Raw genomic sequence first — 22310 nt, 5'->3', positions numbered from 1 at the left:
AGTTTCTTGCTGTCTGATATCCTTGACCTGTTTTCTTCAGAATTATAGAAAGCGGAATAATAATAATAATAATAATAATAATTATTATTATTATTATTATTATTATTATTATTATTATTATTATTATTATTATTTATTGGGTTTATAGACCGCCCTCCCCCGGAGGGCTCAGGGCGGTGAACAACATGTAGATAGAGCACAATATCGGTTAAAATACAATAAATATAAATTAATACGGCTCTAATAAAATAAACCCAATCCCATTAAAATGCAGCATTAGTTAAATTAAATTAAGTTAACTCAAGATGGCGCCTATTATCAGTTCCCTCAAATAGACCCCAAACAGGAAGGGGCGGTAGGATCCACATGATGTTCTAAGCAAAGAAGAAGGAAGGAGGGGGCCCCTATGAGCCCTCGACAGCACGGGATCGATGTGAGGTAGTAAATGGGCAATTCCCCCTCCTCCGCCACAGGCAACATGGAACCCCGCCTGCTGCTCATGCTCATCGCTTTTGTCCTGTGCGTGAGGCCCAAGGAAGCGAAGGTCAACTCCCTGGCCATCCAGTTCAGCTCTCCGGGGGACTTTGTGATCGGCGGATTGTTTGCGTTTCACTCCAAGGTGCGGTACAATACCCAGCCGCAGAGTCCCACGTGTCACAGGTGAGCAGAAAACAAGAGCCCTTACAAACGTTGGCCAATTCTGGGTTTGGAAATTACGGGAGATTGTGGGGGTGGACCCCTGGGGAAGGGGGGAAACTTCAGTGGGGTATAATGCCATAGAGGTCGCCTTCCAAAGCAGCCATTGTGTCCAAAGAACTGATCTCTCTCGCCTAGATATCAGTTGTAATTCCAGACCTCCAGCTGCCACCTGGCAATTGGCAACCCTAGCCAGGAGGCATGATGGACTGCATATTAGATGGGCAGGAGACCAGATGTCATCAGAGAGGCGCAAAAGGGAAGGCTGGGGGTGTGGATTTGTTTTCCTTCTAAATCATGTTTCACACACCCAACTACTGATAAGACCAAGAGCTCATATTCTTTGGACTGCTTCAGCAAACCTCTGTAGACTTTTCAAAACAGTTTGTGGAGACCCGATTCCAAAGTCTCGAATCGAAATGGTACAGTCCCTCCACGCTTTACCAGCTCACTGAAGGACATTTGAATCAATTATTGTGTGTTTTGCTGGCACATTGATAGGCATGTGTTGGTTCGACCTCCCTTCCAGGTTTGGAAGAGCGAATTCCGAGTTGCTTAACAGAGGGACTGTACCACTTAAATTAGAGAGCTTTTGAACAGACCCCAAATCTGGATGGAACGTAAGCTTTGTGATCGAGGACTCAACCTTCCTTTCAGCTAGGGGAAAGTTGCTTCCAAACTGCTTAGCTGAAGTTAAGACTCAGGAGAGGAGACTGTACCACTTCACTCAGAACATATGAACAGGCAGGAGCTTGCAAAGATATCAGCTTGTTCTTTCTGGCTTAACTTTCCCTTCAGTTTACAGAGAAATGATTCTAAGGCCCTTTGTTGTCATGGTATAGAACCTGCATACTACCTCAACAATGCACATTTGAATGCACTCTCTTGGCATTTCGGCTTGCAATCTGTTGCCTGAACTTTCGGCTTGCAATCTGTTGCCTGAACTTTCGGCTTGCAATCTACTGACTGAACTTTCGTTATTCACCATCAACCATCCTCTCTTCAGCTTCTACGCACACGGCTACCAAAGGTACCTTGGCATGCGCTTCGCCATTGAGCAAATCAACAACTCCACCTCCCTGCTGCCCGGCGTGAAGCTTGGCTATGAAATCCACAATACCTGCAATAATGTGGTCGTCGCTACTGAACCAGCGGTTGGCTTCCTTTCCAAATACCCTGGTGACAGCGGCCTCGAAGTCCAGTGCAATTATTCCGACTACAAGCCGCGCATTGTTGCCGTTGTGGGTCCAGACAGTTCGGAACTGAGTGTGGTGCTGTCCCGGCTATTGAATTTTCTTTCCATCCCTGAGGTAGGAACGAATGACCCTCACAGCGCCACAGCATGGGGAAAATACAGCTCTAGATTGGCAGGTCTGAGGGGCCGTCAATATTTCCAGCCAGGTGATGACAAGAACCAGCATGACTAGAACACAAGATAAGCCAAGAAAAGGAAGCTGGATCTTCAGTGACAGGGATGTGGTCAAAGCGGTGTAGTGGTTAAGAGGGGTGGACTCTAGATCTGGAGGTCTGGGATTGATTCTCTTAACGGGGATAGATGCAAAAAAAAGTTGCTGCAAGCAGCACATGATTGAGCTTCAGGGGCGTTGTAATTCTCCTAATTAAATCACAATGACAAAGGAGTGAATGCAGGACAGAAAATCTCTGAGTCAGCAGAAGAGCTAGATTTGAGTCCAGAAGCACCTTGGAGAGCAACCAGATTTTTAGGACATAAACTTTCAAGGGTCAAAGCTCCCTTCATTAGATACAAACCGGACTCAGGAATCTCCATCCTTATTTGTATCTGACAAAGGGTCTTTTGACACTCAGAAGTTTATACCCCCAAATCTTGCTAGTATCTAAGGTGCTACTGGACTCTATTCTTTCTACTGCAAATGAACATATCTACCCTTTGAACCCACAAAAGGAATGGAATGAGGGGGGGGATCAACTAGCTTTTCAAATGATCTGCCCAGCCACCAGTTCCTGTTTTATCGGCACCCGGACCAACCCTTTAACAAAAGGCATTTGAGCAGAGGAAACTCAAAGCCCTGCATCTCTTCTCTTTTCTTCCAGATCAGCCATGCAAGCACCAGTGATAACCTGAGCGACAGAGGACTGTATCCCTCCTTTTTCCGCACAGTCCCCAGCAACAAGAACCAAGCTGAAGCCATCGTCCAACTCTTGCGAAAATTCCACTGGAACTGGGTGGCTGTCTTGGCGACCGACGACGAATACGGCCGCCAGGCTTTGGAGATCTTTGTGCAGCTGGCCCTCTCTAAGGATACGTGCATCGCGTACGAGGCCATCCTCCCGAGTGCCCTGGTGAAAAGAGAGAGGCAGGAACAGTTGACCAAGATCACCAGCCAACTGGTGGCATCCCGCATCAACACCACCGTAGTCTTCGCGCAACGCAGCAAAGCCGAGGAGCTGATGGTGGCCGTGCTCGAAAAAGGAATCGCTGGCAAAGTGTGGATCGCCAGCGAGTGCTGGGCAACCTCGGCCGCCACTGGGCTCATTCCAAACTTGGCCAGTTTGGGCACTATTATTGGGATAGGGGTGAAAAGCGGGAGAATGCCTGGCTTCCTAGAATATGTACAACGCATCCTAGCTGGTCCTGAGCAAGGTGGGAATAGCTCCGTCGTTGACCAGGGACACAAGCAGTGTCCTGAATGTCGGGGCTTGACTCCTGCTAACCTCTCAGATATTGTCCACAACACTAAGTTCCGTGGAACGTTCAATGTCTACAAAGCTGTCTATGCTGTTGCCCATGCACTGCATCGGCTGCTCCAGTGCAACGCTACAAGCCAGAAATGCAGCAGGGACCATGAGGTCTATCCTTGGCAGGTAAGTGGGTATTCACTGAAAGAACAGCGCTGTGAGGCACCCCACATGGGATTCTGTTGAGCTTATCTGGTCTCAATGTGAAAGGAGGGATCCCAATGGATGATGTTATGCCTACTCTGGAGAAGGCAGAGCCCATCCTTCAAATGGAGGAGGAGGAGGACCACCACCACCACAGGCTAGTCACAGTTCTTCAGAACTCTCTCAGCCCCACCTACCTCACCAGGTGTGTGTTGTGGGGAGAGGAAGGGAAAGGAGCTTGTAAGCCATCTTGAGTCTCACAGGAGAGAAAGGTAGGGTATAAATCCAAACAACAACAACAACAACAACAACAACAACAACAACAACAACAACAACTCCTCCTCCTCCTCCTCCTCCTCCAGTTTTCTTACTTCCAGGCCCACATTTTAGAAAACCACTGAAGCAAGCTAAGATGTGTTTTCCTGTTAAGCCTTACTGGAGAGAATAACACATCTGTGGTTTTTCATCAACTGCACCTTCTGAAATCTCCATGTCTTCCACAGTTGCTGGAAGAAATAGCCAAGGTAAATTTCACTGTCGAATCACAGCCGGTCTATTTCAACAACGGCAATCCGCCCACGGGCTACGACCTGGTTCACTGGAGCTGGACGAAAACCCGCAACTTCGAGTTTGTTTCTATTGGCAGCTACGACACTTTGCAACACAAGCTCACGCTGGATGAGTCAAAGATCCAGTGGCACACAACAGATAAAAAGGTTCGTATGCACAAGAAAGTCCTTTATTTTCTCTAGCGTGGGGGGATGAAGATCAGGTTCTGGAACAATTAAAATTAAGGAAGTTCTGGATTCCTGCCCTGTGAGATGCAACTTAGGGAGTTGGGTAGGTTTAGTCTGGAGAAGAGAAGGTTAAGGGTTGACATGGTAGCCATGTTTAAATATTTGAAGGGATGTCATGTTGAAGAAAAAGCCAACTTGTTTTCTGCTTCTCCAGAGACTAAGGCCCCTTCCACACATGCAAAATAATGCATTTTCAAACCACTTTCACAACTGTTTGCAAGTGGATTTTGCCATTCCGCACAGCTTCAAAGAGCACTGAAAGCAGTTTGAAAGTGCATTATTCTGCATGTGCGGAATGAGCCTAAGACAAGGAGTAATGGATTCAGTGTGGTATACATGGGATAGGTTTCATCCAAAGAAAGTCATCAGTCCAAGATTGTCAGCTAAGTGGAGATGTAAACCCAACTTTACCAACTGTTGTTTGAGGCTGTATCGCCACACCACAGTGGCTTTAATGTAGACAATTGCGCAGTAAACAAATCCAGCAGGAACAGATGAATGTTGTATGTGGCAACTTGTAATGTTGCATTGGGGGGGGGGGGGACAGGACAAGAATCCATTTGAGAATGGAGGGTTTCTTTTTACAAGACTGTCTCTCGATCAGTCAAATGTCCAACCACCCAGTCTTCCTCTTTCCCCACAGTTGATGAAGGTTTTATCCCCCCTTTCTATTAAAGGCTCCAGTATCCAGATGTTCCCAGGACTGCATGCCAGGCCAAAAGAGGCATTTAAGAGGCGAACACAACTGCTGCTATCAGTGTGAAGACTGTCCGTCAGGGTATTTCCAGGATAAAAATGGTGAGTTGGATGGATAAACGGAGGACATCCATGCTGGACTAGGCCCAAAATTCCACCTGGTTCAAAAGTGATTTTGTTTTTAACCTCTGAATAAAAATTAGAATGCTTCTCTGACCCATGGTCTGTAGGCATCTCAAAAGCTGTCAAACATAAAATACAAGTACTCAGTATTGTCAAAAAGATGTCAAGTGTGGAGATTAAACCTCCTAGGACCGTGGTGGTGAACCTTTGGCACTCCAGATGTTATGGACTACAATTCCCATCAGCCCCTCTTAATTGGCCATGCTGGCAGGGGCTGGTGGGAATTGTAGTCCATAACATCTGGAGTGCCAAAGGTTCACCACCACTGTCCTAGGATGTCTGGCCCTGCCTAGCCCTTGCCTGCCTAGCCTACTCCTAGCCCTGCCTGACCTTGTTGTATGTTGAGTGGAAGTTCCTCAGGGGGGTGGGGTGATTAAGAGCAGGTGGACTCTAATCTGGAGAACCGGGTTAGATTTCCCACTCCTTCACATGAGTTGTGAACTCTTATCCCGTGAAGTGGATTTGTTCCCCAGCTCCTATGCATGACGTCTGCTGGGAGATCTTGGGTCAGTCACAGTTCTCTAACCAACCAAGTTTCTGCCTAGATCCAAGCGAATGTATCCAGTGCCCCAAGCACCAATGGTTTCTTGAGGAGAACATTACGTGCCAGGATAGGACCGTCGAGTACTTGGAGGTGACCGATCTACTCCCTGTCATCATGCTGGTCCTGACTACGTTAGCCCTGACTCAGATGGCTGCCATCGCTGGCATTTTCGCCAAATACAGAAGCACCCCGGGGATGCGCTATATTGGCAGCCTCCCGACTTCCCTGATCATCCTCTCTTCGACTTGCTTATGCAGCAGCTGCTGCTTCTTCGTGATCAAGCCTTCCCTTTGGGTCTGCCAGTTCCGGCAGCCTTTCTTTTTCCTCAGCTTCACCGTGGGCTTGGCAACGTTGCTCGGGAAGGTCACGCAAAGCTCCGGTCTCGACCGAACCCTGAAGAGCCCTTTGCTGAAGAGATATTTGCTGGCCCTGAGCGTGCTCGTCAACACAGCTGTCCAAAGTCTCCTCTGCGTCTTCTGGTATCTGTGGAACCCTCCATCCTTGGAGGAGAACACCGACATAGAACGAAGCATCCTGCTGCAATGCCAAGACGTGTCTTTCCCAGGCTTCGGCCTGCTCCTCGCTTATGACTACTGCTTGGTTGTCGTCGTCTGCCTCTGCTCCTTCTGGGGAAACGGCTCACAGCAGGCCCGCGATAGAGCCAGCAAATCCGTCAGGTTCACCACGGTCTTGATCATCATCATCTGGACCCTCTTCGTGCCCACGTATGCCACTTCCCAAGGAAAGTTCGTCTCCTTGTTCCAGGTGTTTGCGGGCCTCGCGAGCGTCTTCGCCATTTTTGGCTCCTGCTACTACCAGGCGTGCTATATTGTGCTCTTTGCACCCCACATGAATACCGACAGCTATTTCTACTGCTTGCCTCAGAGTCCTCCTGTTGAGGATGAGTCCAACACTGAAGAAATCAAGTAAACCATGCCAACCCAGAAGATTCCCCTTGACCTGGGAGCAGCTGGAAGAGGCAGCTTGGGGGTAGTAGTTAAGAGTGGTGGACTGTATATAGAAAAATTAGTAAAAATTAAAATTGATTTAAACAATGATTTATTAACGGTAGGTCTAATTGAAGATAAAAGGGGGAATAGAAGTTACGGACCAATGTGCAAAATTATGATTAGAGCTGCACGCATGGTGATTGCATTGGGATGGAAAGATAAAAAGAAATGGACAATTTCAAAATGGTTGGAATATGTTTGGGAACAAATACAGTTAGAAATTTTTGAGATGATGTCAAAAAATATGTTATGGCAAGAAAAACTAACAGACATTGTGAAGATATGGTCAATCTTTGAGAAATGGAGGAGAGAAGCCGGATTTAACGAAGAAATATGGGAACAAAGAATACGAAGAATGAACTTTCTGCTGCTTGCTTGAACAAAAAGAAAAAGAAGAACGGAGGGAGGGAGGGAGGGAGGGAGGGAGAAAAGGGGAAAATGTATAGTCTGATTAAAAGCATAGCATGTATCTGTTATATAACTATACTATAAAAAATTTTTTTAAACAGAATGGTGGACTGATCTGGAGAATGGGTTCAATTCCCCGCTCCTCCACAGGAAGTCTGCTGGGTGACCTTGGGCCAGTCACTGTTCTCTCAGAACTCTCTCAGCCTCACAAGGCACCAGTTGCGGAAGGAGGAGGGGAATGGGATTTGTAAGTTGCTTCGAGACTCCTTAAGTATAAAAACCTCTTTCTCCTCAGAGGATGAAAGTGGGATTCACTAGTATTGAAAAACAAAACAATCGCCCCCAATGAAGGAAAGACACAAAGACAATGAAGGAAAGACACATAAAATTAAAAGTTTTTTTTAGTGTTTAAAATAGCATTTACACATAAGCAGCTATATATTAACTATACAGACACTTGAATTTTTAATACAGTATCTACAAAAACAAATTCAGTTATGGAACAGACATTTAAAATGGGGAACAGTGCGGTTCACGCCACTAAGAGATCAATCCTAGAGTCAAACAAGTTCTAGGATTGCTGTCGAACAGCGAGAAGGGAGGGCAAAGATACTCCCCCTCCCACTAATTAAAATCTTTTTGACTCATTTCTCTTCTCTACTGTACATAAATTCTTTACATGTCTTTCTAATCACTGATTAGAATTAATAATTCTTTTGAAGTCGCTCATTACAATCCAGTTAAATGCAATTTTAAAAAGGGGGGGAACTTTTGTCAGTGCCATGATGGGGCTGTCCTTTAAACAAAGGAACTAGAAGAACCCCGAGAGTTCAAAAATGTCACCTGCCTATCCATTGGTGTGGGCTGCCCAAATCATACAAAGTGATTCATCATATAAAGAGCAGGCCACTTTGAAAGAGATGGGTGAACGGGGAGGTCATCAAGAGACCATAACCAAGCCCTTTATTAGCGAAGACAGACATAACATTTCAAAGGGGAAGACAGAGATAATATTGTAAATGTGACGAAAGAAGTCAGAACATACGCTTGCTGCATTCATCCAAGACATCTGTCTTGGTAAGTGCGGTGTTTAAATCCATTTGCCCCACTCCGAAATAGTTTCATCTGTCTTCACCCCTAAAATGTTACATCTGTCTTCAGCTTCAGACTACAGTCCTAAGAATGCTTACCAGAGAGTACATCAGACTGAATTCACTGTAACTTACACACATACATTCTTAAGACCATATTGCTCCGATGGAAAAGTTACCGCAACCACGATGAAATACCTTCATTTTACACCAACTGGCAAAAAAGCACAGTGGTTCCATTTCACAAGTTCTTATAGGTCTGTCCGTCAGGTATCAGAAAGGAGCCATGCCAACTTTTTAGCTTTCAGCATTCTGCTGTACAGCTACTCGATACACAACTGTTTTTTCCCACACTGGTGTCAGAAAACGAACTACGTACAGATGTGAATAATCATATGAGTTGAATGTGTCAGGGGCAGATCACGTGTTTTATGTGCATAAGGTCCTGGGTGCAATCTCCAACAATTTCATTCGAAAAGGATCATAGTTGGGTGTTGGAGAGTTATTACTCAGAGTAAACGAGTCAGCATCCTGTGAAATTTCCCTTGTGAAAACACAAGACATTCTTCCAGACTTATGACCCTCCTAGGATGTTACACCTGATTGTGATGTCAGACTGCCTACTTGGTGCCTTAAGGTTCAAGCCAAGTCACATTACTCAAGATGTTTAACTTCCATGGGGAAAAGAGGAGTTTGGATTTACGCCTTTCTCTCCTCCAAGGAGACTCAAAGTGATTTGCAAATTCCTTTCCCTTCCTCTCCCCACAACAGACACCTTGTGAGGCAGGTGGGACTCAGAGAGTTCAGAGAGAACCGTGGCTAGCCCAAAGTCACCCAGCAGGCTTCAGTGTGTAGGAGCGTGGAAACAAATCTAGTTCGCCAAAAAAGAGTCCGCCACTCATATGGAGGAGTGAGGAATCAAACCTGGTTCTCCAGATTAGAGTCCACCGCTCCTAAGCACCATGCTGGTAAAACATAGCATTTTTTTAAAAAAAATTGTGCTTCTAGTGCTTCGGGAAATGGGACCCTTCTAATGTTCAGGGAATTAAGTTTCTTGCCCTCATTCTTCGTGGTCTGGCAAAGAAAATAAACCATGGACAAATTCCATCACAAAATCCAGCTTGATTGCCACCAACCCTCATTTTTGCTGCACACAAGAATATGCAACCCTCCTTAGGCTGATGGCTCACTCAACAGGTATCAGAATGGGAAGACGTATGTAATTCACAAAGGTGCCAGTCTGTGGAGAGGAAGGTTTGTGAACTACTCAGTGGAGGAGGAGTGCAAAATTACTGGGGCTCCCTGACAAAACAAATCCTTCCGTTTGTGGCCTGAGACGGCCTGGCACTGTGCAAATACAGCCCTTTTGGAGCTGTTTTGGGTGTCCGCCATTTTGTTTTGATTGGTTGTTTTATTCTTGCTGGAGTAGAGTTGACTTTATTGTGTGGTGTGGTTGGTTGATTTAATGTCAGCAGCCGAGTAGCAGAGGTGTTCTTATTTCTCTCCCTCCCTATCTCATTAATTAGACTACGGAAAAATGAAATTCTAGCAGAGAAGAGGACAGGAAATTAATTTAGATATTCTTTTTGTAGCTAATGCATATATGTCAGGTGCTTGAAGTTTCTGTGCTGTGTCGCAAAGTTTTAATGCTTGTTTAATATAGATTTTGGACGTTTAGAATTTTAACTACAATTTTTTTTCTGTTTTCTGTACCTCTGAACTCAATGGGCCAAAAGAGAACATGTCGTTTTAGGGATATATCAGGTTCTATGATCCCCCCCGCCCCCCATCAATGACACCAGGAGACACTGTGAATCCTGTTGCTCAGGACATAAAAGCGTTCGTCATTAGATGGTTCTTATTTTTTATTTTTCAGCAGTCACAGAGATGAGAGAGAAATGAGTTTTCAGAATCCTCTTCCTAAGCCCTGACCATGAACCATATCCTGTTGCAGGGGATCATGGCGTGGGAGATCCGCAGAAGCACCCCTAGTTCCAGAGCGCCACACAGGCTGGGCTGGGGAGAAGAGGGTTTCCCTTCTCCCGGAGGCCTCAGCTGAAAGGCTTCTGTGCAAATGGGAAAACTCTGCTGATCTCTGCATATGATAGGAATGACAACTTACATGGGGCTTTTGACAGGAGGGTTAACCACAAGAGCCCGGCAGTCGGCAATGTTAATGCCAAGACAAGTGTAACAGTCTTGACAGGGTGTTCGCTGCCTTTGGGATTAGCCACGCTTTCCCGCTTTACAGACATACATTTCTCACAAATCAAATGCGGGACCAAGTTCTTGGGCCTGGCCTTGTTCTTTCAACAGCCTGGCTAATGTTTTTGACACCGTTGCCACTTGTACATTTGTGTCTGCATCCAACTGGAAAAAAGTAATGATCACAAACCATTTCCACAAAGCGTTATGGCCATTTCTCCAGGGGTAGTTCCGTAACGTCACAGGCAGCAGCCAGTAAGTGCTTGCCCGGCCAATTTCCCTTTCCTCGCTCTAGAAATGTGTGATATCATTTCCCCTCTTCCACTGCTCATTCTGTGTCAGAAAGTGGTGTGTGTTTTCATAGCAGCAAAAGTGTGCGAGGTCAGCCAATTCCATTTTTTTTTGTACGTTCACAATGCAATTCCAGTTGAACCTGTTTTGGGGTAGGAGGGATACTACCCCAAACTTCATTTGGAAACCATTTGAGGAGGCTCTTGGATATTATTTCTTTAAGAGGTTGCATGGTTGCCTCAAAATTTAATGATATATTTCCAGGCAATGATGCCCTCCCTCACTGGAATCAAATTTTGAAATTTCCTATTTATTACATTGACCTGCAATGAGAATGAGAAGGAGGAGGAAATGAAGAAGAGTTTGGATTTATACCCCACCTTTTTCTCCTATAAGGAGACTCAAGGAGGCTTACAAACTCCTTTCCCTTCCTCTCCCCACAACAGACACCTTGTTAGGTAGGTGGGGCTGGGAGAGTTCCAAAGAACTCAGTCTATTTGATTTTTTAATGTACATATAGCAAGCTGGATTCTGTTGTTCTTCACTCTGGCTGTCCCCACCTGCAGCGTAGCAAAAACCAGCCAACGCCAGAGAGAGAAATGGAGAACACTGGGTCAAGCATTTCCTTAATTCTCTGGGAAACACAGCACCGCAGGTAAATTAACACTGGTGACCGAAGCATCAGTTTTCACCTGATCTATATCAAGGAAAGAGGTGAGCCACAGGCTTGTCAATATGGTTGCCTGCAGCAGCTTTTTGGAAATTGGCAGGCACTACAGCCATCATAAGATTCTTTTCCCACAGAATGGACAAACGGATAGGGTCACAGCAACCCAATGTGAGGATAATGTTTGGCCGTCCGTACAGAACAAAGAGTACAGAACAAACCCAATACAAAGTGCATGGTGGTGATTTAGGATGACATATCCCAGAAGTCAGCACTCCATCTACTCCTAAGTGGCTTCTTCCTTTTGGGATCAGTTGTGTTAATATTGAAGTTAAAGGAAACAATGTCGGCATGGAACCACCCACCTCTGGAGACAGCCTCCCAGAATGCATCTCTGCTTTGATACACCCTAGGTTTCACAGCTGCTAACTAGTGTTGTCCTTATAGCAAACATGAAAAGAAAAATCAGAAGTAGCCAACGCACATGGCTTGAAAAGCAAAAAAAATCATTTTTAAAAGGTGCAAATATGCATGTCGGGAAAGTGTAATACAAAATATTATCCCTTGATTCAGCCAAGAAGGACACAGTATAATTGCACTGGGAAGAGGTGCCACGAAGAACAAAGCTTATACGTGAAGAGAACACCAAACAAACACATTCAGAAAAACAAAGATAAGGGGGGGGAGGATTGTATGGGAGATTCCACCGATTTGCTGATCTTCAACATCCCAGACTTTCTCTTCCTCGCTTGTCTGCAGCACACAATCAAGAGTCAGGAAGGTGTGACATGCAAGAACCGTCAAAATGTTTATTTTCTCCTCTCTCAGCCCCTGATTTTGTTCTAACCATCCGACGTTGATTCGCCAACTGAAAAGCAAACCCCGCTGGAACACAATCAACCCTTAGTGTAGTCTTGGAAGGCACTTCTGATCACATAATATCGACAAAGAATTCGCAAGGGTTGCCCATAGCCTTCTGAAACGACTGACGGCTCCCGGTCAGCTCAGGAGGGATGGAGCCGAGTTCTCGTACGGGAGGCCCTCCGGGAGGTCCGCTCGTCCCGTAGACTTTAGAACCCAGCTTTGGGAGGGTGTAGAGCGGAGGGACTCCCGGGGGCCCATACGAATGGTGGCTGTGAGGGCTCCTGTCGCTGGGGGTGGCGGAGACGTAGCTGCGGTGGCTGAGCTGACTGGGGGGCCTCTCGTGCCGTACAATACTACCCCCTCCCCCGCTCCGGGCAGTGTGATCCGATTCGCTGCCGCTGCCAGCCGATTTGCGATCCTTCTCCCGGTTGAGCACCCTCCGGCTGGTCTCGCTGTTGCTTCGATTGGAGCCGCTGCTTTTACTTCCTGAGGATGGGACAGATCGACAAAAGAAAGCGCGGAAAAGTGGATTAGATTAACCGCAGTTCCTTCCTTAGCTGCCCGCTAAATCGGTCCCCCTTGGAATTATGATGGAACAGCAGCAATAAAAATCCAGGAAGACACAGAAGTCGGCACACTACAGACAGGTGCAGGATTTGAGTTGAATGATTACTAAGACAAAAACAGATGACGTTACCTCGTGCACGGATGTCTCGAAACTGGGTAGAAGCAACAGAGCAAAACAGCACAAAGAGGGTGGCGTTTGAGATGGACAACGGAAAAAAAGCAACAGAGCAACAGCTGAAATGCAATAAAAGATTTCCAAAGCCCAAATAAAGCACAGCGTCTCAAGCAAATCCAAAACATTTGGAGATTCCAACCCATTTCTTCTATTTGCTGCATTTATGATAATGCACGGTACAGTGGACGGGCAATTCCAGAGCAGTTGGTGCCAATGTCTGGAAATGACTTGTCTAGCTCTGAGAGAGCTGCCCTTGGGATTGAGTCAAGAGGTGCCACAGAGGGGATAAGGTACTTGCCTGGGTGCAAACATGGTACCCAGCTATAGGAGGCAGATGCCAGCAGGACCAATTGCTTAAGCAGTCACTATGTTTGCAAATGAGGGTGTTGCATGCTGGGAACTGTCATGTCCTGCTTCCCAGTGGCAGTGACCTCAAAGGAAGAGGAGAGGGAACATTTATAGATGAAGGTCAGTAGGAGATGCCGCAGGTCTGAATTCCAGACCAAACGTAAGTACTCTGTGGACCATGCAAAGGAAGAGGACACAAGGGTAAAAGACTTTGGTTAGGTTCCTTTGCAAGCTCCCAGGATAGGATGCCACCTAGCAATACTACAGTTCTAGATTCCATGACATTCCAATTAGCTTTCATCTAAGGGGCAGAGCCTGGACTAATTCGCTTGTCTGCGTTGCAATCCTATTGCTCAGAATAAAGTGGTTTTTTTTTAAAAAAAAAAACTCTACCGGAGCAACATTTACTGCACTTGGGAACTCTCCAAGGTCCTGAATAACTCCACATCCCCTATTACTTGAACCTGCATCCTCGTAACTGATATCTGTTAACTGAAACCAGCTGGTCAGTTTTGGATGACTCCGGTTCCGGGGAACTCTTCATCGAGACACACTTGACACCCTGTGAACAGCCTGGGCAGCAGAGAGGCTGTTAAGGGAGCTGGAGATATTTTCAAATGAAAATAGGCAAGACTGGGAAAGAGAAGGGAGAAACAAGCTGAAGCAGGGGGGGGGGGGTACAGAAATCTAGATGGTCATGCTATGGCCCAAGAACACTTTCCACAGAGGTGCAAGAAGCTTACCAATATCAGCCATTCCTTTAGGAATCCTTCAGTCTAAGGCTTGCTCAGGACAAAACAAGGGAATAACAGTTACAAAAAGACACCCCCGCCCAAGAAAAACAACACAGCGGCAACCACAGCAGACATTTTGCCACCAGGCAGTGAAGGGGGGGGGGACTTTGGGCTCCTGTACCTGTTTTCCTAGGAACTCTCATGCAACACATCTGTGGCCTTTGAGGTTCACAATACTAGAACCAGAGGGGAATACATTGAAAATGCTGGGGGGAAGAATTAGGACTAATAAAAGGAAACATTTTTTCACGCAACGTGTGATTGGTGTTTGGAATATGCTGCCACAGGAGGTAGTGATGTTCACTAACCTGGATAGCTTTAAAAAGGGCTTGGACAGATTTATGGAGGAGAAGTAGATCTATGGCTACCAATCGTCATCCTCCTTGATCTGAGATTGCAAATGCCTTAGCAGACCAGGTGCTCGGGAGCAGCAGCAGCAGCAGCAGAAGGCCATTGCTTTCACATTCTGCACGTGAGCTCCCAAAGGCACCTGATAGGCCACTGTGGGTAGAAGAATGCTTGACTAGATGGAATCTGGTCTGATCCAGCAGGCTCTTTCTTGTGTTCTTATGTTCATACAGGTTGGGAAATTGTCACACGGTTGCCCCAGGACTGTCATAGGACTGATGCAGAAACTTGGCAACCGCTGCAGGCTGAGAGATCCGCCTGCCACATAGGGCCAAAGAGATCGGAGTTCAGTTTTAAGGACACAAAAAAGCCATCTCCCTGTGCGGCTGCCCTTCTGTGTACCAATTCCTAAAATGCCAATTAAGCAGCACCTGAGCTGGTACTGTGGGAGGCCTGTGGCTGAGCTCTTCTCCCCGATACTGTCCTCAGGTGGACCTAGCAAATCGTTAACTCAATCAGGCAAGGTAAAGGGACAACTCGGGGAGACCAAAACAGCTCTCCTCCAAGGTGAGCCGAGACATTGTGAATCCATGCAAGCAGCTCGATTAACATAGCTGTTACCCGGCCAGTTTGCTACAGTAGAAAGAAATCCAATCCATGCACGCAGCATGCAAGAAACCAATGAGAAAGGAAAGGGCAAAGCAAAGCCAGGGTGGGGAGGGGAGGGGAGAAAAGTTAAGCCAACGACCAGGAGGAATGGAGAGACTCCGCTTGGTTGATGCCGTGGGAAGACTTACCTTCGCTTTGCTGGCTCCCTGCGCTGCCGCTCCCATAACTGAAACCCGGGTCCTGGTACGCTGGCGGGAAACACGGGGGAGCTAGGGGGTACTGGTACGGATAGCCCTGACCCAATGGCCAAGGTGCGGCTGGGTGTGGGAGGGGGCCAAGGGTGTCTTGGTCCGAAGCCCCGCTGGAACCGTTGTTAAGATTCAACGCAGCTAGATCTGGGCGGGAGAAACTATTTGTGAGGACAATGCTGGAAAAACGACCAACCAACACACAGATTCGAGTCCAGACGAACCTTATAATCCAACCAGATTTTCAGAGTGCGAGTTTTCAAGAGTCAAAGCTCTCCATCTTTTATATTTTCATTCCACCCTTCCTCCAAGACACTCAAGATGGCAAATATGGCACTATCTTCCACCCACCCCCATTTTTTCCTTACAGCAACCCCATGTATTAGATCAGGTGGAAAAAAAGCGGCAGACCTCATGTGAACTTCACAGCTAAGCCAAACCAGTGTTAATCCAACACTCTGATTATGGTACCATGCTGACTCAAGGAACATAATTTTTGAAAACTGAGAAATGGCAGGGTTAGATTATTTGTTGGAGTCGGACTTACTGCCGCAGAGATCTCCAAAGACGTAGTAGCACTGCTCAGAGAAGGTGATTTTATTCACAGTGTGCCTGAGGTAGCCATGTTTTAACATACTGCTGGCATATTTGCGGGCTTCCCTTCGGTCTTTGAAGCCCTCCACACGCGTGTAAAGCCAATCGACCACGTCCGCTCCTGTAAAACAGGAAATGGGTAGTAAGAAATGGACACGGCTGCCTACTGAGGAATCCTTACCACAGCCTTGCAGGGTGGCGAAGCGTTATTACCCGAGTAAAGTCAAGTGTAGTCACAGCGTTTCATGAACATGTGAGCAACAACCTCTCCAGTTACAGTGAATTTTGTTCACTCTCCTTTGCAAGAACAAACTTATCAATTAACATTGCTCTCTTTTATTCTTCCCCGCTCCTGCTGTTTCCCTGTTCAGAACTGGCCAACCCGTGGAGTTGTTTTAATTTGCCTTGACTCTGGTATGAAAAAGCAAGCACCACATAGATACCTGCCCCCCCCCCCCATACACCGCTGAGCTTAAAATAGCTGAGCAGGGCCTTATTTTTGGTGGAAGAGATAATGGAAAGGAGAAAGAGTAGAACTCTCTCTTCCCCAGTGTCACGGCCCCAATCCTCAATTTTCAGGGGCCAAGGATATTACTAACGACAGCGCACAAGTGCCATTGGGTCCTGGTATCGCAGCAATCGAAACAGAATTGTGCGAGACAACTGCAATTGCACATCCAAAACACCAGGAGGCAGCCTTGCCTAGAGAAAAATCCAGTTGGCGATTTCTAACCCCCCCCCAAGAAACCCCAAACAAACAAGAAATGGAACATTTTGCCCATAGTGGTTAGGACTGACGTCACTGGGAGCAGGAACTCCACAGCCTTGCTAGTTTTCTGACTGACCAAACTCTTGAACAAACAAAAATGTGTGTGCAAACATTGTCGCTTTTTAACAAACATGATTCTGAAGGACGTCTTTTCCGCAAAAAGTGGGAGACGGCTCACCTATTACCGCGTTGGAGATGGTTATTTTCAGCCACATCCTGTCCCGGATCTCGAGGCCCGAATCCGGCAACTGCATCACCTTGACAATAGTGGCCATGTCGCTCTTAACCGTTAAGGGGGACTCATCCAGTTCTGAAAGCCAGAAAAGGGGGGAGGGAGGGGGAGATTTCAAGGTCAGTGAAGCAAGTGCGGATGATCGATGGAACAGTCTAGTTAGACAAGAAAGCCAGATTCGCACCAAAGGGGAGTGAAGCTGTGGGCCATCCAATGCTCAATCTTTGGAAACTCAAATCTGACGAGGGTCAAGCCGTGCAAAAGCTCCCTGGCGGACACGTTCACCTCGTTGAAACGAAGAAGAGTTACGTGAGAGAAAAGGAGCCCTGTTTGAGTGGGACTGAGCTCTGTCCTCTGGCTGGAATATCCAAATGTTTGTGGCTCGTGCTGCATGCCGGGGGTCTCAAATCTCCCTGTTAAAAAGGTCTCGGGTTTGGGAAAAGACCTGATATTCAGGAGAGTCAGGAAAAAGAACGTGTGGACCAATGGTCTACTTTGTATGAGGCAGCTTCCAGGATCCAGAGCTCTGAAGAAGTGGGGCGATTGGCTTTAACATGAATTCTCCTCCCCCTACAAACCTGAAGCCAGCTCAGGGTTAAAGGGCCCGGCTGATCTAAAACAGAGGCAAGAGTCACTCAAAGAACGTGGGCGAATGCTTATGCAGTTGAGGTTCTGTGCTGAACGGGAATCCAGATCGGGTGCTGCGAAAGCTGAAATTCTGTGGCCCGGTTGTATCACACAAATTGCAGTTAGTTACAGATGCTGGCAGAACTCACAGCAATTCATTCCCAACAGCACAGGATTCGGGAACAGTCTTTAACCGAATTTTCAGGCACTGCCAGAACTCACAGCAATTCAGTCCCAACAGCACAGGATTCAAGAACAGCCATTTCGTCTTCAACCGAATTTTCAGGCACTGGTGGATTTGATGCAGGCAGGGCAGAATGTGTTATTCTGCTTTGCAAAACCAAGGTTCGTATTCAGAAATGGCAATCGGGAAATCTTTATTTCGTACCAAGGATCCTGCAACTTGCATTACGAAGAGGCAGGAGACAGCTGGGCGGTTGGAATTTTAGCCATCCACCAGTTCTGAATCCACCGGCAACTCTTTCTGCCCTGTGGTAGGGCACAAAATTGGGACCGTATCGTTAACTGCCGGTGGGCGGAAGAGACCACCAGACATGTCCAGGCATGCTGCTATGGTCATAATTCCCCTATGGCAGGAAACAAACCGAGTCTCCCCTAAGGATCAGGGTGCTCAGACGTAAGCAACTGAGAAAGCTGGCAAATTAGAGAGTGGAGGTATGCGCCCAAAGAGAACCCAGCAGGGAGGGGGATAAAGACCCAAGGATTAGGCAAACCAAACCAAACTTACTCAGGGAAAAACCCCAAGTGTGACCCAGCAATTTTTTGTATCCTTACCAGGCAGAGAGGACACAAATGGTGTCATTAAGCCTTCAATTCTTCTGCTCGCCACAAGGGGCAGCACAGAACAGACCTGAAGGCCCCCTATTTATTTCAACCCCAGCTGCAGGGCTGGGATTAAGACCCCACGATCGGCAGGAACCCCCAGACCCAAACTTTGCTTCATTTCCATGCCTGTAAAAAAGAGAAAGCAGCGTGCACCAGAAGACAGACTGAGAACGTACAGCTTCTCGCCATGCACCTCCAAACATACGGCACCCATCATCGGCCACATGCCGTTCGCCAACAAGGGGCCAGGCAGCTCACGCATTCAGTTGCCAGAACTCTGTGGCGAACAGTTGGCTTGGCCTGGAAGTTAGTTTGATTAGTAGCAAGAAAAAAAGCAACGTGTGGGTTCATGGAACGACACTGCAACTGGAGCATGTGGGGAGCAATAAAACTAAAGAGCTGGTCACCGTTTTGGAGAGAGCAACTGGAATGGGTTACAAACAGCCAGTGGGAGGCGGAGAGTTGGCTGGGTCTGGGGTCCGAAGCCACCCGGCTCGGTTCCTATGGAGTCATGCTTCTGGAAACAGAGCTTTCCTAAAAGGAGGTGTCACTGGTTGAAACCTAAGTTAAGGCCATTCTTAGATTACACCTATGGAAAAAAGTGGGGGAAAGTGGCATCAAGTGACCTTCGATGATCCCAAAGGATGTTCAAGGCAAGAGAGGAACAGAGGTGGTTTGCCATTGCATGCTCCTGGGACTTCCTTGGACTTCCTTGGTGGTCTCCCATCCAGGTACCCACCAGGGTTGACTCTGCTTAGCTTCTGAGATTGGGCCATTCTGGGGCACCTGGGCTAGGGTACAATGTTGGATGTATGTATTACTTTCATCTTCTGAAGCACATGATCAGGAGGGCCAAGAGTCTTTTAAATGGTTGCAACACAATTGTGGACTTCTTTCCCGTGAACCTTGCTGTGTGCGAAAGTTTTCAGAATTTAAGAATGGGAGAAAGATTTTTTTTTCTGTTGCTGATTAATACGTTATTACTTATTTGGATTGGATAATTTCTGTGCCGCCTCCCTGGGAAACCAGTTATGAGTTTTAATGATTCTCTGGACAGTGTCTCCCAAACTGTATTCTTTTAAACAGTTAAAGAGCTGCCATTTGGTTTTGCTTGTCTGTCTGTCTGTCTGTCTGTCTGTCTGTCTGTCTGTCTGTCTGTCTGTCTGTCTGTCTGTCTGTCTGTCTGTCTGTCTGTCTGTCTGTCTGTCTATTTCCCACCCATCACTAAATTGCCTGGGCAAAGGAACTATTTTAACTATTCCCTTTTTTAATGGTTATTCAAACATTTTAAAAGGGTTAAGGGGGTTTTTTTTGGTTGGGATAACTATTATGAATCATAGAGCTAGAAGAGACCACAAGGGCCATGTGTCCACGAGTCCAACCCCTTTCCACGCAGAAATACACAATCAAAGCCTCTGGTTAAAAATCTCCGAAGAAGGAGACTCCACCACCCTCCAAGGCAGCGTATTCCATTGTCGGACAGCCCCGACTGTCAGGAAGTTCTTCCTAATGTTTAGGCGGAATCTCTTTTCCTGCACCTTGAATCCTTTACTCCTGAGGAATGGTTGGCCGTCAAGACATTGGACTGAATGAGCCAGTGATACAAGGTGACTTCTTTTCTCTGCATCTCAGGGAAAGCAACACTAGAGCTGGGCCCTTTAAGTTCTCCTCGAGAATTCATTAAACCCATCTGGGATGTTCTGATTGGACAACAGTTGCTCTCTCTCTTAAAGGGCCAGACTCCCTCCAACAGGGAAGAGAAGTTTTATGCTCCCCACAAAAGTGAGAATTCAAATAGTCGTTTTGTTGCAGCTGCTCTTTGTTTTGTGTAAATTTTTTTGTATGTTTGTTTCGTTTTTGTACAGCTCTACACTGCCGGCCCTGCACAGGAGGAAAAACTTCCCGGTTCTGGCAGCAGCGCGACTTACTTTCCGAATCGGGAATTGAGCTTGTTAGTGAGGAGCTGGTAGAGGTGATGGTGCTCATGGAGGGGCTCATACCGTAACGGGGGTATGCTCCCGTCAGGGCCGTGGTATGAGAGATCCAGGCCGCGGGGTCGATTGGCCGCACCGGTTCAGCTGGAACGCGCAAAAAGAGAAAGGAGAAGAACACAGTTAGCAAAATGTTCTTTGGGATGGATTGCCCTAGATCGGAACTCCCCAATGTGGTAACGGGGGGGGGGGCACCATAGTGCCCCACTGATATCTTTCCTGGTGCCCCCACTGATATCTTTCCTGGTGCCCCCCCCCAATGTATTTTATTAAGTGGGCAGGTCCTGGTAGGGCTGTTGCCCAGCAGGGCTTCTGATTGGCTAAGGGAGAATTTGATTGGCTGGGCAGACTTTTAAACAGTAGTAAAGGGTGGGGAATAATTCATCATCATCATCTTCATCTTCATCATTTGAAGACAGAGATTCAGTGGCTATGGCACAAACCAGCTGAGGTTGTCCCAGTGGTAATCAGCGCCCTGGGCACCATTCCAAAAGCGCTAGGGTCACACTTGAAACACCTTCAAATTGACAAAATCAACATCTGGAATCTGCACAAACACTGCGTCAATACATTACAATGTCTTAGGCCTCTGGGTGAGGCTCGAATAGTAATGAAAGGTCAACAAAGAACCGGCAGCTGTGAGATCAAACAAAATAATAACAAAAAGTTGCTTCGACAGTAATTGCCACCACAAGCCAAAGTTCTTCACTGTGTTGACTGAATATCATCCATATGCACGCAAGAACTTTTAAAAAACAATATGTTTATTTTAACAGGCATCCCGAGCTTCTCCCTGAAACACTGAACAGTTACTAGGAAATTGGATTGTGAAGTTTTTATCTATTGTAAGCAGCCCCCCGCCCCCCGCCCCCACCCCCGAGGCCATCATGGGAAGGTCAGTCAATAAATCAAATAATAAATTAAAAATAAAATGTCTCAAGTCCTTCCCTGTAGTCTATTCCCAGCACCTCACGCTCAGAGATATACTACCTGTGAACACGACAGTTCGATCTGTGACCAGGCACTGATCAAGCACGGATCTCTCCAATATTTTCTGTCGCGTCATGAGGCAAGGAGTTCCGTAAGATAATTTTCTACTACGTGTAGAACTGCTTCTGTTCACCAGTCCTAAATCTCTTGGTAACAAGTTTTATTGGATGGGCCCCTGCCAAGTCTGATGAGAGAGGGTAAAAAGCCACCCTTTCCCCATCTTGTTTGCCCATTGTTTTTTAAAACCTGGTCATCTTCCACGCCGTTATTTACTGCTGCAAGGACCATTCACTCACCCCTGGGGATTGTGAAATAACTCCTCGGCGTAGGATCCCAGCATTTGGCGACTGTGAGGCTGATGGGCCTGAAAACCAAACAAAACCAGAGTCAAGTCAAGGACACAACTACCTTCCTTAAGATCGGTATTATGTTCCGAGTCGACTACCAGGTTCCACTCTCCTTTCAAATCTCATCCTATCTCAAGACCTCCTTTCTGAGTGAGCTACACATCAGCAAAATCACATTACAGCACAAGGTTCACTTTTCTAGGGTTCAGCTCAGTGGTAGGATTCTAATTATTTAACAACTGTTTCCTCCCCGCTCACTTACCTGCTGCGGAGGACCTTCTAGTGGGGATGGAGAGGGGGCCTTGCTGCCGCTGCTCTGAAAACCCCCTTGTTCCCCTGGGAGGGGGGGTGATGGGGCTTTTAGCACCTCAGAGCAACTGGGTGGCAAGGTGCCCAGCTGCTCCGGGGCTCTGAAAGCCCCCTCGCTCCCCTCCCCTGGGAGTGGGGGCAAAAGGGCTTTTAGTGCCTCAGAGCATATGGGCAGGAAGGCAACTGCTCTGGGGCTCTGAAA

The 22310-nt window shown here is 46.9% G+C and overlaps 2 protein-coding genes across 5 annotated transcripts in view; one reads left to right on the top strand and one right to left on the bottom strand.

The window, feature by feature from the left end:
• Nucleotides 1-478: 478 nt before the first annotated feature.
• LOC125445547 (taste receptor type 1 member 3-like) lies at nt 479-6708 on the top strand. The gene is made up of 6 exons (XM_048518635.1): nt 479-660; nt 1703-2006; nt 2770-3540; nt 4062-4274; nt 5033-5153; nt 5780-6708. Exons 1-6 carry the CDS (start codon nt 479-481, stop codon nt 6706-6708), a joined length of 2520 nt encoding a protein of 839 aa, XP_048374592.1.
• A 3423-nt stretch (nt 6709-10131) lies between these two features.
• The window catches only part of DVL1 (dishevelled segment polarity protein 1), a 92938-nt gene continuing 80759 nt past the window's right edge, over nt 10132-22310 (bottom strand). For 2 of the 4 annotated variants that reach the window (XM_048518815.1, XM_048518813.1), the window contains 6 exons: nt 21749-21816; nt 20472-20549; nt 16945-17076; nt 15951-16118; nt 15344-15550; nt 10132-12800 (listed from right to left, as the gene is read on the bottom strand). In XM_048518815.1, coding sequence (XP_048374772.1) covers nt 12382-12800; nt 15344-15550; nt 15951-16118; nt 16945-17076; nt 20472-20549; nt 21749-21816 — 1072 coding nt within the window. In that variant the 3' untranslated portion in view covers nt 10132-12381. Of the gene's footprint in view, nt 12801-15343; nt 15551-15950; nt 16119-16944; nt 17077-20399; nt 20550-21748; nt 21817-22310 lie in introns of all 4 variants that reach the window. The other 2 variants (XM_048518814.1, XM_048518811.1) reach the window with 1 other exon arrangement.

Source organism: Sphaerodactylus townsendi, linkage group LG16 (assembly GCF_021028975.2).
Source record: "Sphaerodactylus townsendi isolate TG3544 linkage group LG16, MPM_Stown_v2.3, whole genome shotgun sequence".
Lineage (NCBI taxonomy): Eukaryota > Metazoa > Chordata > Lepidosauria > Squamata > Sphaerodactylidae > Sphaerodactylus > Sphaerodactylus townsendi.
The sequence above is the reverse complement of the archived record's forward strand: the minus strand, read 5'-3'. Positions and strand labels throughout refer to the sequence as shown.

Bases quoted from the DNA above. Each gene is read 5' to 3' on its own strand.
- LOC125445547 (XM_048518635.1), top strand. From the start codon at position 479: ATGGAACCCCGCCTGCTGCTCATGCTCATCGCTTTTGTCCTGTGCGTG. The intron at 3,541-4,061 runs GTAAGTGGGTAT...TGTCTTCCACAG, and splicing joins ATGAGGTCTATCCTTGGCAG to TTGCTGGAAGAAATAGCCAA. The intron at 4,275-5,032 runs GTTCGTATGCAC...TTTCTATTAAAG, and splicing joins GGCACACAACAGATAAAAAG to GCTCCAGTATCCAGATGTTC.